General features: G+C 40.5%; 1 protein-coding gene across 5 annotated transcripts in view; it reads right to left on the bottom strand.

The window, feature by feature from the left end:
• Window positions 1-20,476, bottom strand: part of NEK1 (NIMA related kinase 1) — a 95,472-nt gene that overhangs the window by 9,169 nt on the left and 65,827 nt on the right. For all 5 annotated transcript variants that reach the window (XM_072119979.1, XM_072119972.1, XM_072119963.1 and 2 more), the window contains 5 exons: window positions 19,000-19,111; window positions 17,759-17,850; window positions 16,668-16,873; window positions 1,601-1,758; window positions 414-622 (listed from right to left, as the gene is read on the bottom strand). In XM_072119979.1, the coding sequence (XP_071976080.1) occupies window positions 414-622; window positions 1,601-1,758; window positions 16,668-16,873; window positions 17,759-17,850; window positions 19,000-19,111 (777 nt within the window). The remainder of the gene's footprint in view (window positions 1-413; window positions 623-1,600; window positions 1,759-16,667; window positions 16,874-17,758; window positions 17,851-18,999; window positions 19,112-20,476) is intronic.

Below are 20,476 nucleotides of genomic sequence, written 5' to 3'. Positions count from 1 at the left end.
ACTTGTATATATTTTTAAAAAATATGTAAACCTCATTTTTATTTTACACCTCATATTGGCTAAAGGTGCTTGCATTAAATAATGGCTGACAGATCTGGGAAAAATCAGGTTTTAATATGATATTGCTATGAGCGATTTGGATTCCTCTGGGTGTTGCTCTCACAAATACAACATGGAAGGGGGACTTACTTTAAATTGCTCCAGGTACTGTACACTCTGCCCCTCTGTGTGACATGAGACCACTACAGCCATCACAGGTAGAGACAATGAAGAGGTTCAGTGTGAGAGATGGCTCTTGCTGCACTTGCTACGCAGGCGCCCAGGGATCTAGGTTGGATTTTACATTCTACAGAACTAAAGCCTGATAGAATGTAAACACTCTGCCGACTCTAATGGAAGGTACAGGAATGTACCTGAATGCCATTCTTCATTAATGGCACTTTCACTGCTCGGCTGATTCTCCTCATCCTCCACATCATTATTTTCCTCTTCATTCATTTTATTTTTATCTTCATTAACGTTATCATCGGCTCCACAGTAATCTTCATTCGACTCCTCCCTTAGCAGCTGCTCCATTGATGCTTGCAGTTCCTGTAGATCTCGGTCTGTCTCGCCAAACATGCTGCAAAGCATTAAAAGATGTAGAAATCGAAGCTGCTGCTGACCAGTAAGGAAACCAGTATGTATAGAGATTGCATCAGAAAAACTAACAACTTCAGAAAGTTGTAATCTACCTTTTGAATTGAAAATACAGATTTGTCCACGGGAGATTAAATATTGACATATGGACCATTTTTCAGTTTTTCTTTTGCATTAGAGGAAGCAGAAATCTTAGAAAACTGACTACAACACATGTTTAATGTGTGAAAGGCTTAGGGGCACCAGGCTCCATTAACACCTATAGAACCTGGAGCCCCTCAGGCTCATTTGCATACAGTCTTTCATCCTGGTGGTAGATGCCCTTTAAAAACTTTATGTGTCAAGTCAAGTTTCAGTTTTAGATGGAAGAACCATTAGTGCCTGAAGGACTTTTTCTTCTGTTCAGAAAAACTTAGGTGAGGGACAAGAGCTGAGGATTCTGCAGCACAGACAAGGTACATGTTGTTATTTTAAAATGCATCCAAAACGTCGAATCCAATCCTGGATTCTGTCAGGATGCAAGGTAAGTAATAATACAAAATTATATTGTAATGCAATTGCTTAGAGAAAGCAGAAAGGCATATTTGCAATGCACATGTATCCGGCTTCTGTAACCTGTCTTTAGTGAAAATGAGGTCCCTGGTGACAGGTTCCCTGTAATATAACATATAAACTGAAAATAAGGACAAAATGTGAACTGTAATCAATCATAGTTTTCATGAATTTCAATGATTTTACTGGCTAAAAGGGTATGAAAAATTGGGACTAAGCTGGAAAAGTTTTATGATAGCTCTATTATAGAAAAAAAGTCACAGAAAAATTATACATGTATTATAGCTCAAACCATACAATGTGACATCATCTGATAAACATTTTGATGCAGATGCAAACATTAGGTTATACTTCAGAAAAAAGGATAAAAAAATGAAAACTTGATTGGCCCTTTTTTCTTCACACTCACGTGTCTTCAGAATCAGACTGATCGGCATCTTGTACAGGCTCATCTTCAATGTCCTCTATTTCTAGGGGCTCTTCACCCTGTAGGTCGGCTACGCTAGGGACATCCACCAAGGTCTTAAATAATTTAGACAGATCAGGCAGTGAACATGTCCTCAGCATCTAACAACAAAGTGAAAAAATAAATCCATAACTAAATAGAAAGAATCTGCATATAAGCAGCAATAATGGTAATTTCCGACCAATTGTCAATACCAGTTGTATTGTTATATCCATCTGTGATCATGTCAATGACTATTTTCATTTCTACTGTATTTCTCCTCAGACAGATGAGCTGTGGGGTAAGGACTGTCTACACACTTCCCACGTAGCGAGCGTTACATAAACTAAAGTCATGACAATAGAGCAGAGGTTTCCCGTAATGTTAAACCCAGGCATTAAGGAAATATGGAAGTAATTAGAGGACAGTTGTGGAGGAAGATTTTCATCTCTCAGTTAAAAAGAAAGTTTAGTATAAGTTTAGGCATCTAGAAAGCTGTGAAATCTCACACTCGTTTTCTCACACCTAATCCTACTCTATTGTAAAAGCACTTCCAGACACTGACTCGAGGAAGGAAAAAATCAGTTCTTTTTCAGCTTCCAAAAAAATAGTCACATAAAATCCAGAAATAACTTTAGTTTCAGAGACATAACATCTATTCTATCTTATGACCTGTGACCTTTCCATAGCTCAATCCATAGGTCCAGGCAGGAGAATACACATTTGGCGACTTGAGCCGATTTTACAGTTGGCATTTAGCAATTAATTTTATTCTATCATTTTTTTATTTTCATTTCTTACATAAAATATCTAATATGGCTCACATTTATCATCAACTCCTTTAGGAGTTAAATGTACTGTACTTTGCCATCTTTCTGATCATACAGTCCTATTTGTAGTCATGCATTTATATTTATTCAATTAGTCTCTTTTTCCAACAATTGTCCGAATTTATTATGCACTTTACATGAGTATTTGCATAAACTGCAGAGGTGAAATAGGCAAAAGTGATGATGCGTGACATTTATGTAGTATCGCTTTAGTAAATTTTAGCGAGAATAAAATGATATGCTGACATGTGTATAGATTTGCTTATCCATATCAATGCTAAGGATTCTAGAATTTTATCTCTTTATTTGAGTTATTAGTGTTAGTAAAAATACTATGTCGTGATTAGAGAGTTTGAGAGGTGGACCTAACGAAATTTTTGGGGTGGTCGGGACGAATTCATCTAAGTCGGCACGCGTGCGCAATAAGAATCCGCAATGGTAATATACAAGTCGGTACGCATGCGCCAGATGTCCTCTCAATCGGCCGAAACAATGATGCCACAACGAACAGCCAATCAGGTATAAGAGGTGGGCATAGAGACAAACAGCTGAGACACTTCCGATAATACAGACTGCGGATTGGTCCCTGATTGCACCATCCCACTAATGACGTCACATTACAAGGTTTCAAAAGGAGTAGAAACACGCCGAGCGCATTAGTTCAGCCCCGATACCCCCTGAGGACGCCAGAATTATGGCGAAACATGTCGGGGGGGCTACCTGAGCGTTTATAATCACGTTTTTAGAAGTGGTGATACGTAGTGGGACAAAGCTAATATAGCACTGTGTTGATCTGCAGCGACACACTAAAGCTAGGCAATCACTAGGAAGGAGATATTAGGGCATTTTGGCTGGCTGGGTGGTTAACTGAAGAGCGGCTATTAACAACCGCAAAAAAACGGGGTAACAAATATATCCCCTCCAGTCTATACCAAAAATCTACCCTCTCTCCCCCTGTTTCTACCCAAAATAGTACCCACTTCCACCACATCACGTTTTAACTTAAATTGCACATGTTACTAGTACTTAATATCTGAATTGTGAATATTAAAAAGACTATTCAGTCCTAATTCAAAAATTAATAAAAGTTAAGTTTTAAATTTAGGTCAAAGGACCTTCCTCTTTCTTGCAGAGATGCAAGAAATATGAATAAACTCCAGTAAAAATACTATAAAACTAGAAACATGCTGTGTTAACCTATTAGGGACTTGCCAATAGTTACTCGATTGTAACCAAAAGAACCCTTTAGTAAATAAAAATGAACTTTTATTAGCAAATATTAAAATATAAGAAATTCTTTATTTAGTGAAAGTAATAATTACATATAGTAAAATTAGGCGGCAGGACTTGATAGTTTAGTTATACTTAGTATTGCCCTTTCACTATATTATGTAACAAGAAGCACATGTAACTTTGCATTAAGTCATAGGGCAATACCACAGGGAAGGGTGGGCAAATAAATAATTTCTTGTATTACAGATTTATTAATAAAAGGTCAATTTTTATTGACTAAAGATCAATGGATGTTTATTATAAAAGCATAATTGGTGTATGTTTGAATATTGCTGCATCTGATGACAGGTTCCCTTTAAATAGGCTGGTCATGCTTCATGTTTTATATAAAAGTGTAGGGGCAGAATTTAAAGTACCGTATATACTCAAGTATAAGCCAAGGCTCCTAATTTTACCACAAAAAACTGGGAAAAGCTATTGACTCGAATATAAGCCGAGGGTGGGAAACGCATTGGTCACAGCCTACCCGCAGTATATAGCTATTCAGCTCCCTGCCCTCCAGCCTCCTGCCACCCAGTAAGTAGCCAGCCAGCCCATTCCCCCCAGTAAGTAGCCAGCCAGCCCATTCCCCCCAGTATGTAGCCAGCCAGCCCATTCCCCCCAGTATGTAGCCAGCCAGCCCATTCCCCCCAGTATGTAGCCAGCCAGCCCATTCCCCCCAGTATGTAGCCAGCCGGCCCATTCCCCCCAGTATATAGCCAGCCGGCCCATTCCCCCCAGTATATAGCCAGCCGGCCCATTCCCCCCAGTATATAGCCAGCCGGCCCATTCCCCCCAGTATATAGCCAGCCGGCCCATTCCCCCCAGTATATAGCCAGCCGGCCCATTCCCCCCAGTATATAGCCAGCCGGCCCATTCCCCCCAGTATATAGCCAGCCGGCCCATTCCCCCTAGTATATAGCCAGAAAGCCCATTCCCCCTAGTATATAGCCAGAAGGCCCATTCCCCCCAGTATATAGCCAGAAGGCCCATTCCCCCCAGTATATAGCCAGAAGGCCCATTCCCCCCAGTATATAGCCAGCAGGCCCATTCCCCCCAGTATATAGCCAGAAGGCCCATTCCCCCCAGTATATAGCCAGAAGGCCCATTCCCCCCAGTATATAGCCAGAAGGCCCATTCCCCCCAGTATATAGCCAGAAGGCCCATTCCCCCCAGTATATAGCCAGAAGGCCCATTCCCCCCAGTATATAGCCAGAAAGCCCATCCCACCCAGTATATAGCCAGACAACCCATTCCACCCAGTATATAGCCAGACAACCCATTCCACCCAGTATATAGCCAGACAAACCATTCCCCCCAGTATATAGCCAGACAAACCATTCCACCCAGTATATAGCCAGACAAACCATTCCCCCCAGTATATAGCCAGACAAACCATTCCCCCCAGTATATAAACAGCCAGCCCCCAGCATGTCCAGCATATAAAAATAGAAAAATCAATACTGACCTATCCGATCCCCCTCACAAGTCCTTCTTACGTCCGGCAGCGACAGGTTCGTGTAACAAGCTGCTGCCATCATATTGTTTGTGTGCCGACAGCCATGCACACACTGTCAGTAGTGGCTGATGTTATAGCCTGTTGGCCGCAACATCACATGGACCTGCTGCCCATAATAAGAGTAGACCTGTAGGGGGTGAGTATAACTTTTTTTTTGACTTGAGTATAAGCAGAGTTTGGGTTTTTCAGCACATTTTTATGCTGAAAAATTTGGCTTATACTAGAGTATATATGGTAACTTGCCAACATATATGCAAAAGTTCCGCACTGCTTTCTAGAAATGTAAAGGCTCTGATTCTTAAATGCTTTTTAACTTACATACTCAACCTGCCATTCCTGTGCATAAAATGTGATCTCAAATGGTCATAACTGGACAGTGCATGGTCCACTCCCAAGGCCTTATGACTGTATTCTCATTACTGTCACTTCCCTGTACACGGACTGGTCAAGGACAGTTTCGGATGACATGACCGTTCCCCTCTGACCATTGTACGGACAGGAATGGCTGACTTATGAGGTAAACATTTAGGAACTGGGGCTTTACTTTACATTTCAAGAAAACTGCAAAACTTTTAACAGTTATAAATCACCTAATATCCTGCCCCCATACATTACAGAAAATTTGAAGTAAAGCCGTAAACCCCTTTATAGGGAACCTGTCACCAAGTAGAAAATGATAAGTTTAATTTCATCCTATGGTGTTTTTGAATAATATGGATATTTTACTATTTTAGTTTAAGGGGTTGTCCTGAATTTATAAAATACTATATCTTGGGTGGGCTTTTTCAAACTATAAACATCTTATACAGTACTTACCTCCTCAGGCGCTCCTGTTCCACTGTTGGCGGTGCCATCACGACCACAGCCACATGCCTCTAACAGCATTAGTTTCGGTGTGTAGCGTGCAGTGCCATTCTCACCTGAACAAGCAAAGGCTCAGCAGTGACGTACGGCACCACGGATGAATGGGGACGCCAGAGAAAATAGGTATAAGAAGTTTATTGTTTTAATAGCGTCCCTGCTATATATTACTTAAAAAAAAAAAATCCTGGAAATCCCTTTAAGAGCCATAGATCTATTCAAAACCTGTATCTGTGAAAAACACGTTTATGTGCATGGGCCATTGCAAACTGTGCATCACTGTGCCATTCATTAGGAGTAGCAGACGTTCTTGTGCATTTAGCCTTAGAAGAAGGAACAAATGATTTTACTTAAGAACTAGTGAGAAAACAAGAAATCTGTTATTTTCAGCACTGAATCCCGACATCAATCTTTGCATAGAACATACAATTCAGTGTAGCTATAACAAGGATGCCCAGACTGAGATGACCCAGATCTCACAATACAGAAAACATTGCACGTCATCACGTTCATTAAAAAGAAGGATAAGAACCAGGATAAAACATCACACTATCCTCAGTAAGATGCTTGATCACACCTTCTATCCCCAACCTTCCACACACAGGATCACAGAATAAAAGATTAATGATCCTACAAAAGGACTTCAATGATATTAATCTCAAGAGTTTTAATCAACAAGCGAAAAGAAAAGGAGCAGTTTGATGTTTCAAGGTCACCAGGAGTAGGCTACCTCTACCCATGAGGTCACGCAGGGAGTCCAGCATTGTTCAAGGCTTTCATGCTTTTTATCTTTATGTTTGACGACACGGTCCTGTATTCCTGACTTTTCATATGTACTTCTTAATAATCTACCAAGGGAATCGGTCTCATTTGCATCACACCGCTTTCTATTAAACATGCTGTGCCGATGATTATATAGCCCTATGTAGAGGCGCCATTGACTTTGATCACTATAGGCTTCCTCCTAATCTCTTGGAATGAACTTCAAGCAGCCACTTACATCCATTAAGTATAATAGATTGGTGATTAATTACTTCTTAGAATTAGATTTTTGTCGTCTTTTCAAACATCTTCATTTTAAAAGATTGTGTAGTAGCTTATGTGATAAACATCACTGCTTTCTTGTAGACTTTAAAGGAAACCTACCATGAGGATTCTACTATCAGAAGTAGATCTGATGGTACAGTCATGGCCAAAAGTTTTGCGAATGACACAAATATTATATTTTCACATGATCTGTTGCCCTCTGGTTTTTATATGTGTTTGTCAGATGTTTTTATCACATACAGAAATACAAGTGCAATCATATTATGAGTAACAAAAGCTTTTATTGACAGTTACAATGAGTTAATGCAGCAAGTCAATATTTTAAGTGTTGACCCTTCTTCTTCAGGACCTCTGCAGTTCTCCCTGGCAGCTCTCAATCAACTTCTGGACCAAATCCTGATAGCCGTCCATTCTTGCACAATCAATGCTTGCATTTTGTCACAATTTGTTGGTTTTTGTTTGTCCATCCGTCTCTTGATGATTGACCACAAGTCCACAAATGGGATTAAGATCTGGGGAGTTTCCAGGCCATGGACACAAAATCTCTATGTTTTGTTCCCTGAGCCATTTAGTTATCACCTTTGCTTTATGGCATGCTGGAAAAGGCATTGTTGATCACCAAACTGCTCTTGGACGGTTGGGAGAAGTTGCTCTTGGAGGACATTCTGGTACCATTCTTTATTCATGGATGTGTTTTTAGGCAAGACTGTGAAAGAGCCGATTCCCTTGGCTGAGAAGCCGCCCCACACATGAATGGTTGCAGGAGGCTTTACAGTTAGCATGAGACAAGACTGGTGGCATCGCTCACCTTGTCTCCTCCGAACAAGCTGTTTTCCAGATGTTCCAAACAATCGGAAAGGGGATTCATCAGAGAAAATGACTTTACCCCAGTCCTCAGCAGTCCACTCCCTGTACCTTTTGCAGAATATCAGTCTGCAGAATGTCCCTGATCTTTTTTTTGGAGAGAAGTGGCTTCTTTGCTGCCCGCCTTGACACCAGGCCTTGCTCCAAGGGTGTCCACCTCACAGTGCGCTTACACCTGCCTGCTGCAATTCCTGAGCAAGCTCTGCATTGCTGGTAGCCCCATCCCGAAGCTGAAACACTTTTAAGAGACGGTCCTGGTGCTTGCTGGTCCTTCTTGGGTGCCCTGGAGCCTTTTTGGCAACAATGGAACCTCTCTCCTTGAATTACTTGATGATGCGATAGATTGTTGACTGAGGTGCAATCTTTCTAGCTGTGATACTCTTCCCTGTTAGGCCAGTTTTGTGCAGTGCAATGATGACTGCACGTGTTTCTTTAGAGATAACCATGGTTAACAGAAGAGAAACAATGATGCCAAGCACCAGCCTCCTTTTAAAGTGTCCAGTGGTGGGATTCTTACTTAATCATGACAGATTGATCTCCAGCCCTGTCCTCATCAACACCCACACCTGTGTTAATGGAGCAATCACTGAAACGATGTTAGCTGCTCCTTTTAAGGCAGGCGTGCAATGAAGTTGAAATTTGTTTTGGGGGAAAAAGTAAATTTTCTAGGCGAATATTGACTTTGCAATTAATTGTTGTTAAGCTGATCATTCTTTATAACATTGCAAATTGCCATTATAAAACCTGATGCAGTAGACTTTGTAAAAATTTACATTTGTATCATCCTCAAAACTTTTGCCCATGACTGTAGATTCCTCCTGCCTGCCTCTGCCCTAATCTGTAATTTAATATTCCTGTTAACTTTTTTAGTAATATGTAAATTGACTCTGCAGTTAATTTACATATTACTATAATAAAGTTTTTAACCAATTAGGCTAGGCTCCAGGATTATTTTACAGATTAGGGCAGAGGCAGGCAGGAGGAATTTACTTCTGATTCCTCATGGTAGGTTCCCTTGAACATAAGTGTGCAACCATTACTTCTATGGGCCATGTACATTTTATGGAAGCATCAGATAATTTTACAAATATTATTAGGAGTAAGGCGGTAGCAGAGGGCACATATGGGGTTTACCAAGTTTTAAACTCTAATTAGGGTGGGGACTGTTTAAAGTTATAAGCAAAACCAACAGTATATATTTCCATAGGTATGTGCTAACCTATGGAGCTTCTAACTACAGACTAATACAACATTCAGGCTGTACAATGAAAAATATATTAACAATGTATCTATACAGGCAGTCCCTGGTCTTTTGGGTTTGTTCTTAACCCCTTCCCGACATTTGACGTAATAGTACTGCATCGCGGGAGGTGCGTTCCCGCAAAATGCAGTACTATTACGTCAAGCTTCTGGCCCCGGCTCCTGAACGGAGCCGGGGCCAGAAGCTGCGGGTGTCGGCTATATGTTATAGCTGACACCCGCCTCTAACACCCGCGATCGGAGATTTCTCCGATCGCGGGTGTTAACCCCTAACACGCCGCGGTCGCGCTGACCGCGGCGTGTCAGAGGCATTTAAAGTATTTTAAAAGCGAATCGGACCCCCCCCCGCGGCGCTTACCGGGGGAGTCCGCTCCTCCGATCGCAGCCCCGGGACTGCCGGTGCCCGGGGCTGCGCGATCTTCATCCGGAAGCCGGGTCCGTGCCTTCAGGCAGGACCCGGCTGTAAGACACTGGGCATGCGCAGCATGCTCAGTGTCTTACATTACACAGTGCAATACTTCTGTATTGCACTGTGTAACCTGTAAAAAAGCTTGAACAAGTGATCAGAAGATCACTTGTTCAAGCTTAGGTGTCATTAACTGTAAAAAAAGGAAAAATAAATAAATAAAGGTTTTTTACAGTAAAAATAAATAATAAAAGAAAGTGAAAGTCCCCCCAAACACCACATTTCCCTTTACACAAGTAATAAAGTATAAAAAACACTAAATCACGAAAAAACCCCACTTATTTGGTATCGCCGCGTCCGTAACAATCTGTACAATAAATCCTAATCATAATTGGACCCGCTCGGTGAACGTGGTAAAAAAAACAAACCAAAAACTTGCCAAAAATTAAAACTTTTTATCAAATTGCTTTACAAAAAATGTTCTAAAAAGTGATCCGAAAAAGTTACAAGCACCAAAATGATACCGATAAAAAGAGCAACTTGTCACGCAAAAAATAAGCTTACAACCAGCTCCGTAAACCAAAAAATACTAAAATTATGCCACTATAAAAATGGCAATACTAAAACAAATGCAATTTTTTCTATTCTAGTTTTCCTTCAATAAAATTGGACAAATATAAATAAAACTATATAAATGAGGTATCACAGTAATCGTAGTGATCCGTAGAATAAAGATAATATATTATTGTTATGCTACAGTGAACAACCCCCCAAAAAAATGCTAAAAATCCAAAACAAGAATTGATGATTTTATTTTCCTCCACACGTAAAAAGTTAATAAAATTTCTTCAATAAGCTAAAAACCCACTAAAATGAAGGTTTTTTTTACAGTGCATCTCGTCTCGCAAAAAATAAGCCCTTATTTGTCTAAATTGCTTAAAAAATTAATAAAGATTGTATAGCCTATTCCCAACGAGCGTTGTTATAGAACGGTGCGGTGAGTACTGACTTTCCAACACCGGTCAGGGTAAGACGGCGGCTGTTCACTGATCGGGGTAAGACGGCGGCTGTTCCTGACAGCCATCCATCCTGCCCCATGGACCAGAAGGGTTACGTCCCCCCCACACACCCCCAGTTTATTATCGCTGCTACTGGCTCATCAATTCAGACAAGCCAATAGCAGCGAATTTACTTATGACGTCAGTAATACCGATCACCATGTCTGTAGACACGGTGATCGGGGCAGGGTGGCGGCTGTTCCTGACAGCCACCAATTTTGCCTTGCGGTCCAGAGGGGTTTTGTTGCCCCCCTCTGTCCATGTTTGCCGCTATTTGCTGGTCGATATGGTCCAGCCAAAAGCAGCAATATTCGTCACAATGGGCATCGCTAGGGTGAATAAGAGCAACACTTGGCGATAATTTCCCTACGAAAAACCAAGATATGGTACAAAAGTGCTGGCCATGCACATTGTACAGATTATGCTGTACAACTCTTACGAGCTGTTCCAATGTGCAGGTCCTGCCGTATCATTTCAAGAGGAAGATATTAGGAAACTAATATTGGGACAAGAAGGACGGGGCCCCAGTACCTCTGGTTTAGATGTTCCTGTGTTTTGCCAGGACAGCATTTTCCCGGTGAATTCTGCTGCTTCTAATGGTAGGACTCAATAAAGAGTCTGTTCCAAAAGAGAAGTTAGGATGGACACTACATACTACTAAGAGACCTGCGACAACTCCAGAGTGACAAAAGTTTAGTTGGTCCCCTGGTATATTCTACCTCCTTATACACTACACATTCACAATTCACGCCCAACCTATTGTGAATTAATTTCGGTAAAATGAATAATTGTAACAACTGTTATGTCCCGTTGCTCCCTATACCCCTCCATTATTTCATAAGGGGCGCCACATAACGGGCACTGAACTTTCCAGAAATAATTGCAATTTCCATCTTGGACTCCATTGCACATCATATTTGGAAACCACCTATATGTTCAAAATGCTCATTTCACCACGTGTATTACACTACACCACATATTACACCTTGCTATATTCCCCAAGGGGTGTACATTCAACAATTAGGGTCACTTTTCGGGTTTTCCTCTGTTTTGGTACCACTACGTCTCTCCATATGTATCCTGACACATTTGAAGGATTTCTTACAAATTTGGCCTCTAAAAGACAAACATCCCTCTTTTCCTCTACTGTGCGCCCATAAAGCATTTTATATGCACATGTGGGGTACTTCTACACTCGGGAGAAATAGTTTTACACCTTTTTTGGGGTTATTTAATATATTATCCCTTGTGGCTTACATAAATTAGGGGTAAAGTGACATTTATAGGAAAATTTTCACCTTTTTAATGATTCGGGCCTAATTGGATCATTCACCTGTAGGGGCAAATACATACATTACACATTGCAAAATTCTCTAAGGGGTGTGCGTTCAAAAATTAGGGTCACTTTTCGGATTCTTCTCTGTTTTATACCACTAGGGCTCTCCAAATGCATGTCAAACATTTCTGTCAAATTTGTCTTCTAAAAGGCAAACATTCCCCTTTCCTTTTACTGTGCGCCCATACAACATTTTATATACACATGTGGGGTACTTCTACACTCGAAAGAAATAGGTTCACACATTTTGAGGGGTTATTACATTTTTTTATCCTTTGTGGCTATATAAAATTAGGAGTAAAATGACCTTTATAAGAAAATGTTCACCTTTTATCTATTTAAGTCCTAATTAAATCAAACACCTTTACGGACAAATACACATATTACACCTTGCTAAATTCTCTAAGGGGTGTGCTTTCCAAAATGGTGATACTTGTTGGGGTTCCCCTCTGTTTTGGTACCACTACGGCTCTCTAAATGCATCCTGACATATGTAAAGGATGTCTGTCAAATTTGGCTTCTAAAAGGCCAACGCCCCTCTTTCCCTTCTGAGCTTCACTGCGTACCCATACAACATTTTATTTGCATGTGTGGGGCAATTTTATACTCGGGAGAAATGCTAGTACACATTTTTTGGGGTTGTTTCATCTTTAATGCCTTATGGGATACAAAAATTAGCCGTAAAAGTGACTTTTTTGGCAAAATGTTTACCTTTTTCCTTTTAGGGACCTAATTGAAGCAAACACCTGTAGGGGTAAATACACATATTACACCTTTCTGAATTCTCCAAAGGGTGAACTTTCCAAAATGGTGACACTTGTTGGGGTTCCTCTCTGTTTTGGTACCACTAGGGCTCTCCAAATGCATCCTGACACATGTAAATGATGATGGTCAAATCTGGCTTCTAAAAGGCCAAAGCCTCTCTTTCCCTTCTGAGCTCTACTTTACACCCATACAACACTTTATATGCAAAAGTGGTGCAGCTCTGTGCTTAGGAGAAATAGTTTTACACATTTATGGGGTTGTTTCATCTTTTATCCCTTGTGGCTTACAAAAATTTGGGGTAAAAGTGACTTTTTTGAGAAAATTTTCACCTTTTTTCCCTTTTGGGGCCTAATTGAATCAAACACCTGTTGGGGAAAATACACAAATTACACGTTGCCAAACTCTCCAAGGTGTGTACTTTCCAAAATGGTGTCTCATGTTGGGGCTTTCCTCTGTTTTGGTACCACTATGGCTCTCCAAATGCATCCTGACACATGTAAACTTTTTCAGCCATATTTACCCTGCAAAAACGAAACAACGCTCTTTCCATTCCAAGTGCCCCCCTGTGCCCGTACAGCAGGGTACAGTGACAAAATGGGTATTGGCATGCTCAGGAGGAATTGCCCTAAACATTGTAAAATGCATTTTCCTTTTTAACCCATTGTGAAGGTGCAAATTTTAGTGTTCAATGAATCTATAGTAAGATAAAATTACATTTCTCTAATTTCACTTTCATTTATCTTTCACGCTCATGAAACGCTCAAAGGGTTAACAAAATTCCCAAAGGTTGTTTTGAATATTTTGAGGGGTGTAGTTTCTAAAATGGTGTCATTTGTGGGGGGTTTCTGTCATGTGGGCCTTATAAAGTCACTTCTAACTAAATTGACCCTCCAAAAGTAGGTTTTGATGATTTTCGTGAAAATCTGAAAAATTGCACCTAAAGTTATAAGCCTCCTAACATCCAAAATAAAGGAAAAGATGTTTGAAAAATGATGCCAAGTTAAAGCAGACATATGGAAAATGTTAGTTATCAAGTTATTTTAGTGATATGACCAACTTTCCAAAAAGTAGAAAATTTTGAATTTGGAAAACATTGTTTTTTTCAAAATTTTTGCCAAATTTCCATTTATTTCATAAATAAATACTAAATATATTTATTAAATTTCTCAACCAGCATGAAGTACAATGTGTCACGAAAAAACAATCTCAAAATCAACTGGATATGTTAAAGCGTTCCAAAGTTATAACCACTTAAATAGACACATGTCAGATTTTAAAAAATGGTCCGTGTCAGGAAGGTGAAAAGTGGCTTCAGCGTTAAGGGGTTAAATTGAATTTGAAAGTAGGTCGAAACTGGTATATTCTAGAATTGAAGCTCCAAACTAATTTTTTTCTTTGTCCGAGTGAAAATTGGAATTTTTAAAGTATGTGCTGTCATGGGTACAAGGATTATAAATTAAACTTCATTACAGACACCTATCAGGTGTTTGTTGTGGTCTGGGACTAAAATGAAACATCCATAGAGCTTCACCAGAGGTCACAGTAGGCAGAGAGGTCAGCCTGTAGCTAGGGAATTATTTTAGGAATTATGCCATTTCCTTTTGTGATTTGTACAGTATATATACTCTTGATATATGGAGCTTGAGAAAGGCTCCTTGTTTTGGAGCTTAAACGTTGTCAAGTGGGAATAAAAGTTTTTGGACTTTGGAAGCCTTGGAGTGCTGCTGTATATATAGACACAGTTAAAAGTTTGGTTTGTGTGTTACTTGTACTCATTTTCTTTATCTTATGTGTCATATCCAGCCTCAAGCAAGAATTTTTCAAAATAAAGCTACAGGTATCCGAGTCATCAGACACGTCATCAGGAAGAGTTACTGTGTATAATATAATGTGTGTATTAGAGGTCATATTTCTAAGAGAATAAGGACTTTAGAAATTACTTTCCTGTGACCTCATTGCAGCTTTGTGGAGAAGAGTCTGTGCTACACAATACAAGTCAAAATTTCACATTGTACGCGAGTTGTACAAAGGTTACAACTATAAAGTATTTAAAGGTCGGTCTTGTTAATAAACAGACTTGTCAGAAGTGAGCAGCACATTCCAATCTCAGTGCTTAGCCCATTTTGTTTTCTGTTCCCTAGGTGCCAGGCCTGGAAACAGTAACCAGCAAATTACAGATCCACAATGCAGTCTGAACAGGTAAATAGTATCTTGATTAAAACCATGATGATATCTGCTGGGTGACATATGCTGGATCCATGGTTATAATCATATTGGAATATTTTACAGTTCACATATTAGTTTTTTGAATGGATGCCTTTACCAGAAAATCATGTACCAGCAGCACAGATGCTTGATAGGGGGAACAATAGATGATTTCACAAGTCATCTCTGTGACCCGACCTAAGAAGCCTGGGTACTACACATAAATGGTGACCCCTGTTCTTGGGCAGTATAATGATTGCGTTTGTTAGGCAAATTTAATGGTTGCAGTATATGGGGAAGTTTATGTGAAACCCTTTGGATTGCATCTGCTTAATTCAGTGTCTAAAAGAAACGCAATGAAAAACTTAACAGTCTTCAACTGCACCAGATTTAGCAAAGTGTTAGATGCTAAATTATACATCTGGCTCCGTCTATTTAACCCATTGGAATATATGGAGGCGTTTTAGACTTTCACAACGTGCAAACTCTAAGCCTGCGGCAGCCATTTTCTGTCATGTGGGAAGGGAAGTACTCCAGAATCTCTCTGCAGTTTTGACCATGCAAAACTACAGGGATCAGTTTATTCATACAATTGTGTGTTGTGTTAGTAGCAGCAGAACTGTGAAAAATAGAAATGAGTGAACCTTCTCCAAGTGCATAGGGCAGTGGTGGCGAACCTATGGCACGGGTACCAGAGGTGGCAGTCTGAGCCATGTCTGTGGGTATCCAGGCCATCACCAAAGAGGACACAAGGGATCTTCATGGATTCCCAGAAGCCCCAGGACTTTCTGCGCTCAGTGCTATCTTAAAGTGACAGTGCTGCCTGAGACTACAAGAGAAATGGGAAGGTGTGGGCAGATCTGGATTATCATTGTAGCTTCAGCTCTAGGCCTGAAAATTCTTCCTATTCAGGGGAACCTGAATTTGTAACCCTTTCGTTCTACTGTATTGGTGTTCTTAGGATACTGATATGATTGAAAGCTATAACAGAGAAGGGAGCAAGAAGTTACTGCTTAAATTTACTTAAATGTTGACACTTTTGGATAAATAAGTGGGTTTTGGTTGTAGTCTGGGCACTCCGTGTCTAAAAGCTTCGCCATCACTGGCATAGGGGTTGTGTCCTTACCCTGCTGTACTCTGTGTTCTCTGCAATAAAGTGCTCCACAGCCCCCCTCCGCTCTGAGTATCGGCTGTAATATACAACCACAAGCCTGCTACAAGTTATTCAGGGACGGGTGCTTTTATCTCTATGCATTAGGTGCACAGTAAAGTGAGGACGCAGCACCAGTGAATTTGGAGAATCTGCAAATCTGGAATATAAATTCCAGGATTCCCATTATCTACATACACAAAAGTAAGTGTACTCAGGAAAGGAGAATGTATGGAAGATGGAGAAATCAGGTAAAGCATTAATACATATTAATACATGGTCGCCACATATAGTGGCTAATTATATGAAAGAAATTATCAACCTGTAAATTGTACCATATTATTCAGTTTACTCTGAACAATGGTAAATTCAACATATGAGAAAAAGATTGGCAATACAACACCCATGCCGTGCTGATCCATAGATGAGAAGAATCTACAGACAAAACATAAACTTACCTTTGGATTATTAGCATCAAACAGACCAGTAGAGAGTCCAATCAACAATGCCGTCTTGCCTTTGGTCTTGGCTGGAGATGCAGAGCGAGAACGAGGAGGCAAGGAGTCATCAAATGAAGATTGCGCAGACACACTGGGCGTGACAATGTTGTGGGGTAACGGTACTTTATGAAATAGCTCTTTGGGTGCATCCCCTGCGCAATATTCTGTTAACACAGAGAACATGAAATCATTGTGGGCTATAATGCATGTTGAGTTATGAAAGTATCCTCCTCAAGGGTATCTGCTTCAAGGGGCCTCCTCAGCATTAAAGGGGTATTCTCGTCTGGGCATTCACATTCTGTTTCATTAATCTGCCATGTATAAACATTTCTTCAATTAGATGTTATTAAAAAAAATGTTCCCGTGTGAAGATAATTTCTCATAAATGTAGTCATTTTGTCCATTAGAAACGACATAGCTTCCTCGGATACGGCCACCTCTGCCTGAGAGATTGCACAAATAAACAAAAAGGTTTTGTATATGAAGTGTTCGGGAGTTACTGCAGGTCCCACAGCCGTCCTGTGGTAATGATTGCTGAATCCAGGAGGTCAGGCAGAGCTCTATAGCGCATATCTGGCCACTGCTGCCAGAGTGTGACGTGGTCGTATCCGAGGAAGCTATCTCGTTTCTAAGGGACAACATGGCTATGTTTATAGGAAATTATCTTCACACAGGAACATTTTTTTTTAATAACATCCAATTGAAGAAATGTTTATGTATGGAAGATTAGTGAAACTGAATGTGTATGCCCAGACGAGAATACCCCTTTAACCATCAATATTAAATTGGTGGGGGTTCAACACTTGACACTCCCAGCTAATCAGCAACATCTCCCCCTCACCGGTCCATTTTGTTTCCCAGGTAAAGCACTGTACTTTTGTGGTTTGTCCTATTCAAGTAATCATATTCAAACACAAGAGGCTACAATGCAATAACACGCACAGCCAGAAATTGTAAAGAAGTGGACAGCCCTTTTAAGTCACTGTTATTTAAAAATTGCATGTTGCTTTTGAATACAGTGGAATAAAAGAATGGCAACAAAAGCTGACCTGTATCTTCTTCATTCAATGCACATTCTGTATCAATATTCATATCTTCCCTTTGACAGTCATGTTCTTGCCCAAAAAGCTCTTCTTTGTCACTGAAATTAGGACATAAAAACAGAATGAACATTTGGGTACAATGGATACAGTAGTTTTGCACTACACATGCACCATCTCTAATTCTCAAAAATGGTGTGTAGGGACAGAGGAAAATCTGCCCCATAATCCTCCCACTCAGAATAAAACAGAACAAGGTGATATATGGTATTAATTAAAGGGGAAACTGATGTAAATAAAGCACCTGAGGAGCTGGAACGGACAAACTGCAATTCAAACTGCATTACAACTGCATGGTAAAGAACTGCATTCACTTTTTATTTGGTTTTGTAATTTAACAGGTGGCACACAGAACTGGATTATGGGGAGGGCTCCCAGGGTGCGCACCCTGGCCCCCCACCAGCAATGTCCGACGGTTAGCTCACTGCTGTGAGACGATTGTCTCCAGGAGAGATGCACAGTGCTTCCGACTCACTGAAGTACGGGAAGGCTGCATGGACAGGTTCTCACGGACAATCTCATTCTCCATGAAGCATGCTCTATGGGAGCTGCGCTGCATGCAGAGTGACACCGGATCCCCCTTTAGAACCTAACACTGGTTGGCTGCACTGGTTGAAGCCAAGTCCTAGCGAATCAGTGTAAAGTTTACTTCCTCACCTAACATCAATTGGCTGTGATCTGTGGGCGGACTCTCAGGAAACAGTGGCACGTGGGACGAGTAGTAGCTGCTGTAGTAGCCAGCCCTGCAGCTAGGCTAACACCACTGCCACTATACCAGTTAGGCCAGAAGCTAGGCTAACATGTAATTAGAAGAAGGTTTAGAATATTAATGATTTAGTATAGTAATGATGGGACTCCCATCAATCTCTAGAACTGGCATGTGCCCTGCGGCTCTATTCATTGTCTATGGAAGCTTGCCGAGCACTGTGCCTCAAGCATTCAGAGTCAGTGTCGCATGCTTGTCCTGTCCCTTCACCCATGAGAAGGGTATACCGTTCTTCATATAGTGGGGATCCCAGCAGTCGAACCACGCTGATCATCTTGTTATCTCGTGGATAAGGCCGAACTTCCAAACTTGGGGAAACATCTTTAAGTCCTTTGCCATGCGGTTGTGATACAATTTGCACTGCTAGGTGTGAATGCCGCCAGAACTGCAGATAGCTGACTGGGCGACTGTATAACAACTTTACCTTTTTGCTTCGGTTTCCTCATTCCAAACACTTGCAGCTTTGACAGGATGCTCATCGCTTCTATTTGCTTTGGTATCTTCTAAAATTTCAGTTTCTATGTCCTCAGGGTCTTCTGTAATAAAAGTGTACGATGAGTGAGGAGAATTCACATATGTAAACACCAAGCTCAAATAAAGGGCTGGAATAAGTTGTGCCCCACCTTAGCACTGTCTATAGCAGTATCAGAGCAAATCTTTTTTTATATATAGTAATTTATCCAATGACATAACTAAAATGTTACCTGTTTTACAATACTTCAGAAAACATAATCATTGTCTTGTCTAAACTGAAAATATCTAGTCCGGTTGCAAAAATCTTTCTGCAGCAGAGACTCAATGTCCATGTCTAAATCCCCCTCCCCCATCCAACAAAAGATTTATGACAGCCTATATATGGAGGCAAGGGCAGGCAAGTGCATTTTGAGTTTTTACTGCAGAAAGGTAAGATTGATCACACATCAATGGCATCTACTTGGAACATTTTCACCAATGTCACATAGTTCCCCCCAGAAGACTGAAAATAAAAATACACTTAATCACTGCACTGACCACATAGCTCATGTGTTGGTCAAAGGTCATGGAGACCCAGGACTAACACAGGTACCCACTGTTGGATATAGGGATAAGAAAGATAAGTTAATGTATTTTTCTCAATTTTGAATGTAACATGTCACATACTTTTATCTCACTAAACTACCTCCCCACATAGACTCAGGGCAGCCCTATCGGAAGCACATTCCACAGGTTATTATACACCATTTCCATCAAAGGTCACATCTTTACAAAGTACATGGCCTAGCTCTCTCTTTTGAGGGGATTCTTGGGATACAGACAATAGGTACCTGAACCATGGCTCAACAGTCTGACACATAGTCAGCTAGACGCTCGCCTACATATTAATGTCCTTTAAATAGCACCTGCAGAACCAAAGTTAATGGAATCATTTCAAAACTTTTGATTTCTATGTAATTATGTTGCATTGCAGTTTATAATGATAAAAGCCTATTGTAATGTAAGACATACATTGTGCATTGGCTTTTGAGAAGCAAGTATTGTACAAGATGAAGGCGGTTGAGACTCTGTAAGCACTTACAATCTAAAAATCTTATTTCTGCAACATAAAATGAATTGGTTCATGCTATATAACTACATGTACTGCAACTGTATTTTGAGGTTATGATGTTCTAATAAAACAGTTTCTCCTATTTACCTATAAGAAATTTCCTCCAAATTTCCCACAGCTGTTTATAAAATCAATGCTGAGCTCTGATTGGTTTCCATGGGCAACTAGAACAGTTTTACCTGAGAAACTTAAAGATCAAGCTCCATATTATGGGGGACATTTATTATATCTGCAGCTTGCATTCCCAACTATGTATTCTTCTGCTATATCTCCCGTTCTGTAGATCATACAACCATCTTATCTTGGGATCATACAA

The sequence above is a fragment of the Engystomops pustulosus genome, chromosome 1 (genome assembly GCF_040894005.1).
Source record: "Engystomops pustulosus chromosome 1, aEngPut4.maternal, whole genome shotgun sequence".
In the NCBI taxonomy this organism is placed as follows: domain Eukaryota; kingdom Metazoa; phylum Chordata; class Amphibia; order Anura; family Leptodactylidae; genus Engystomops; species Engystomops pustulosus.
This window is presented reverse-complemented; position numbering and strand designations above follow the sequence as displayed.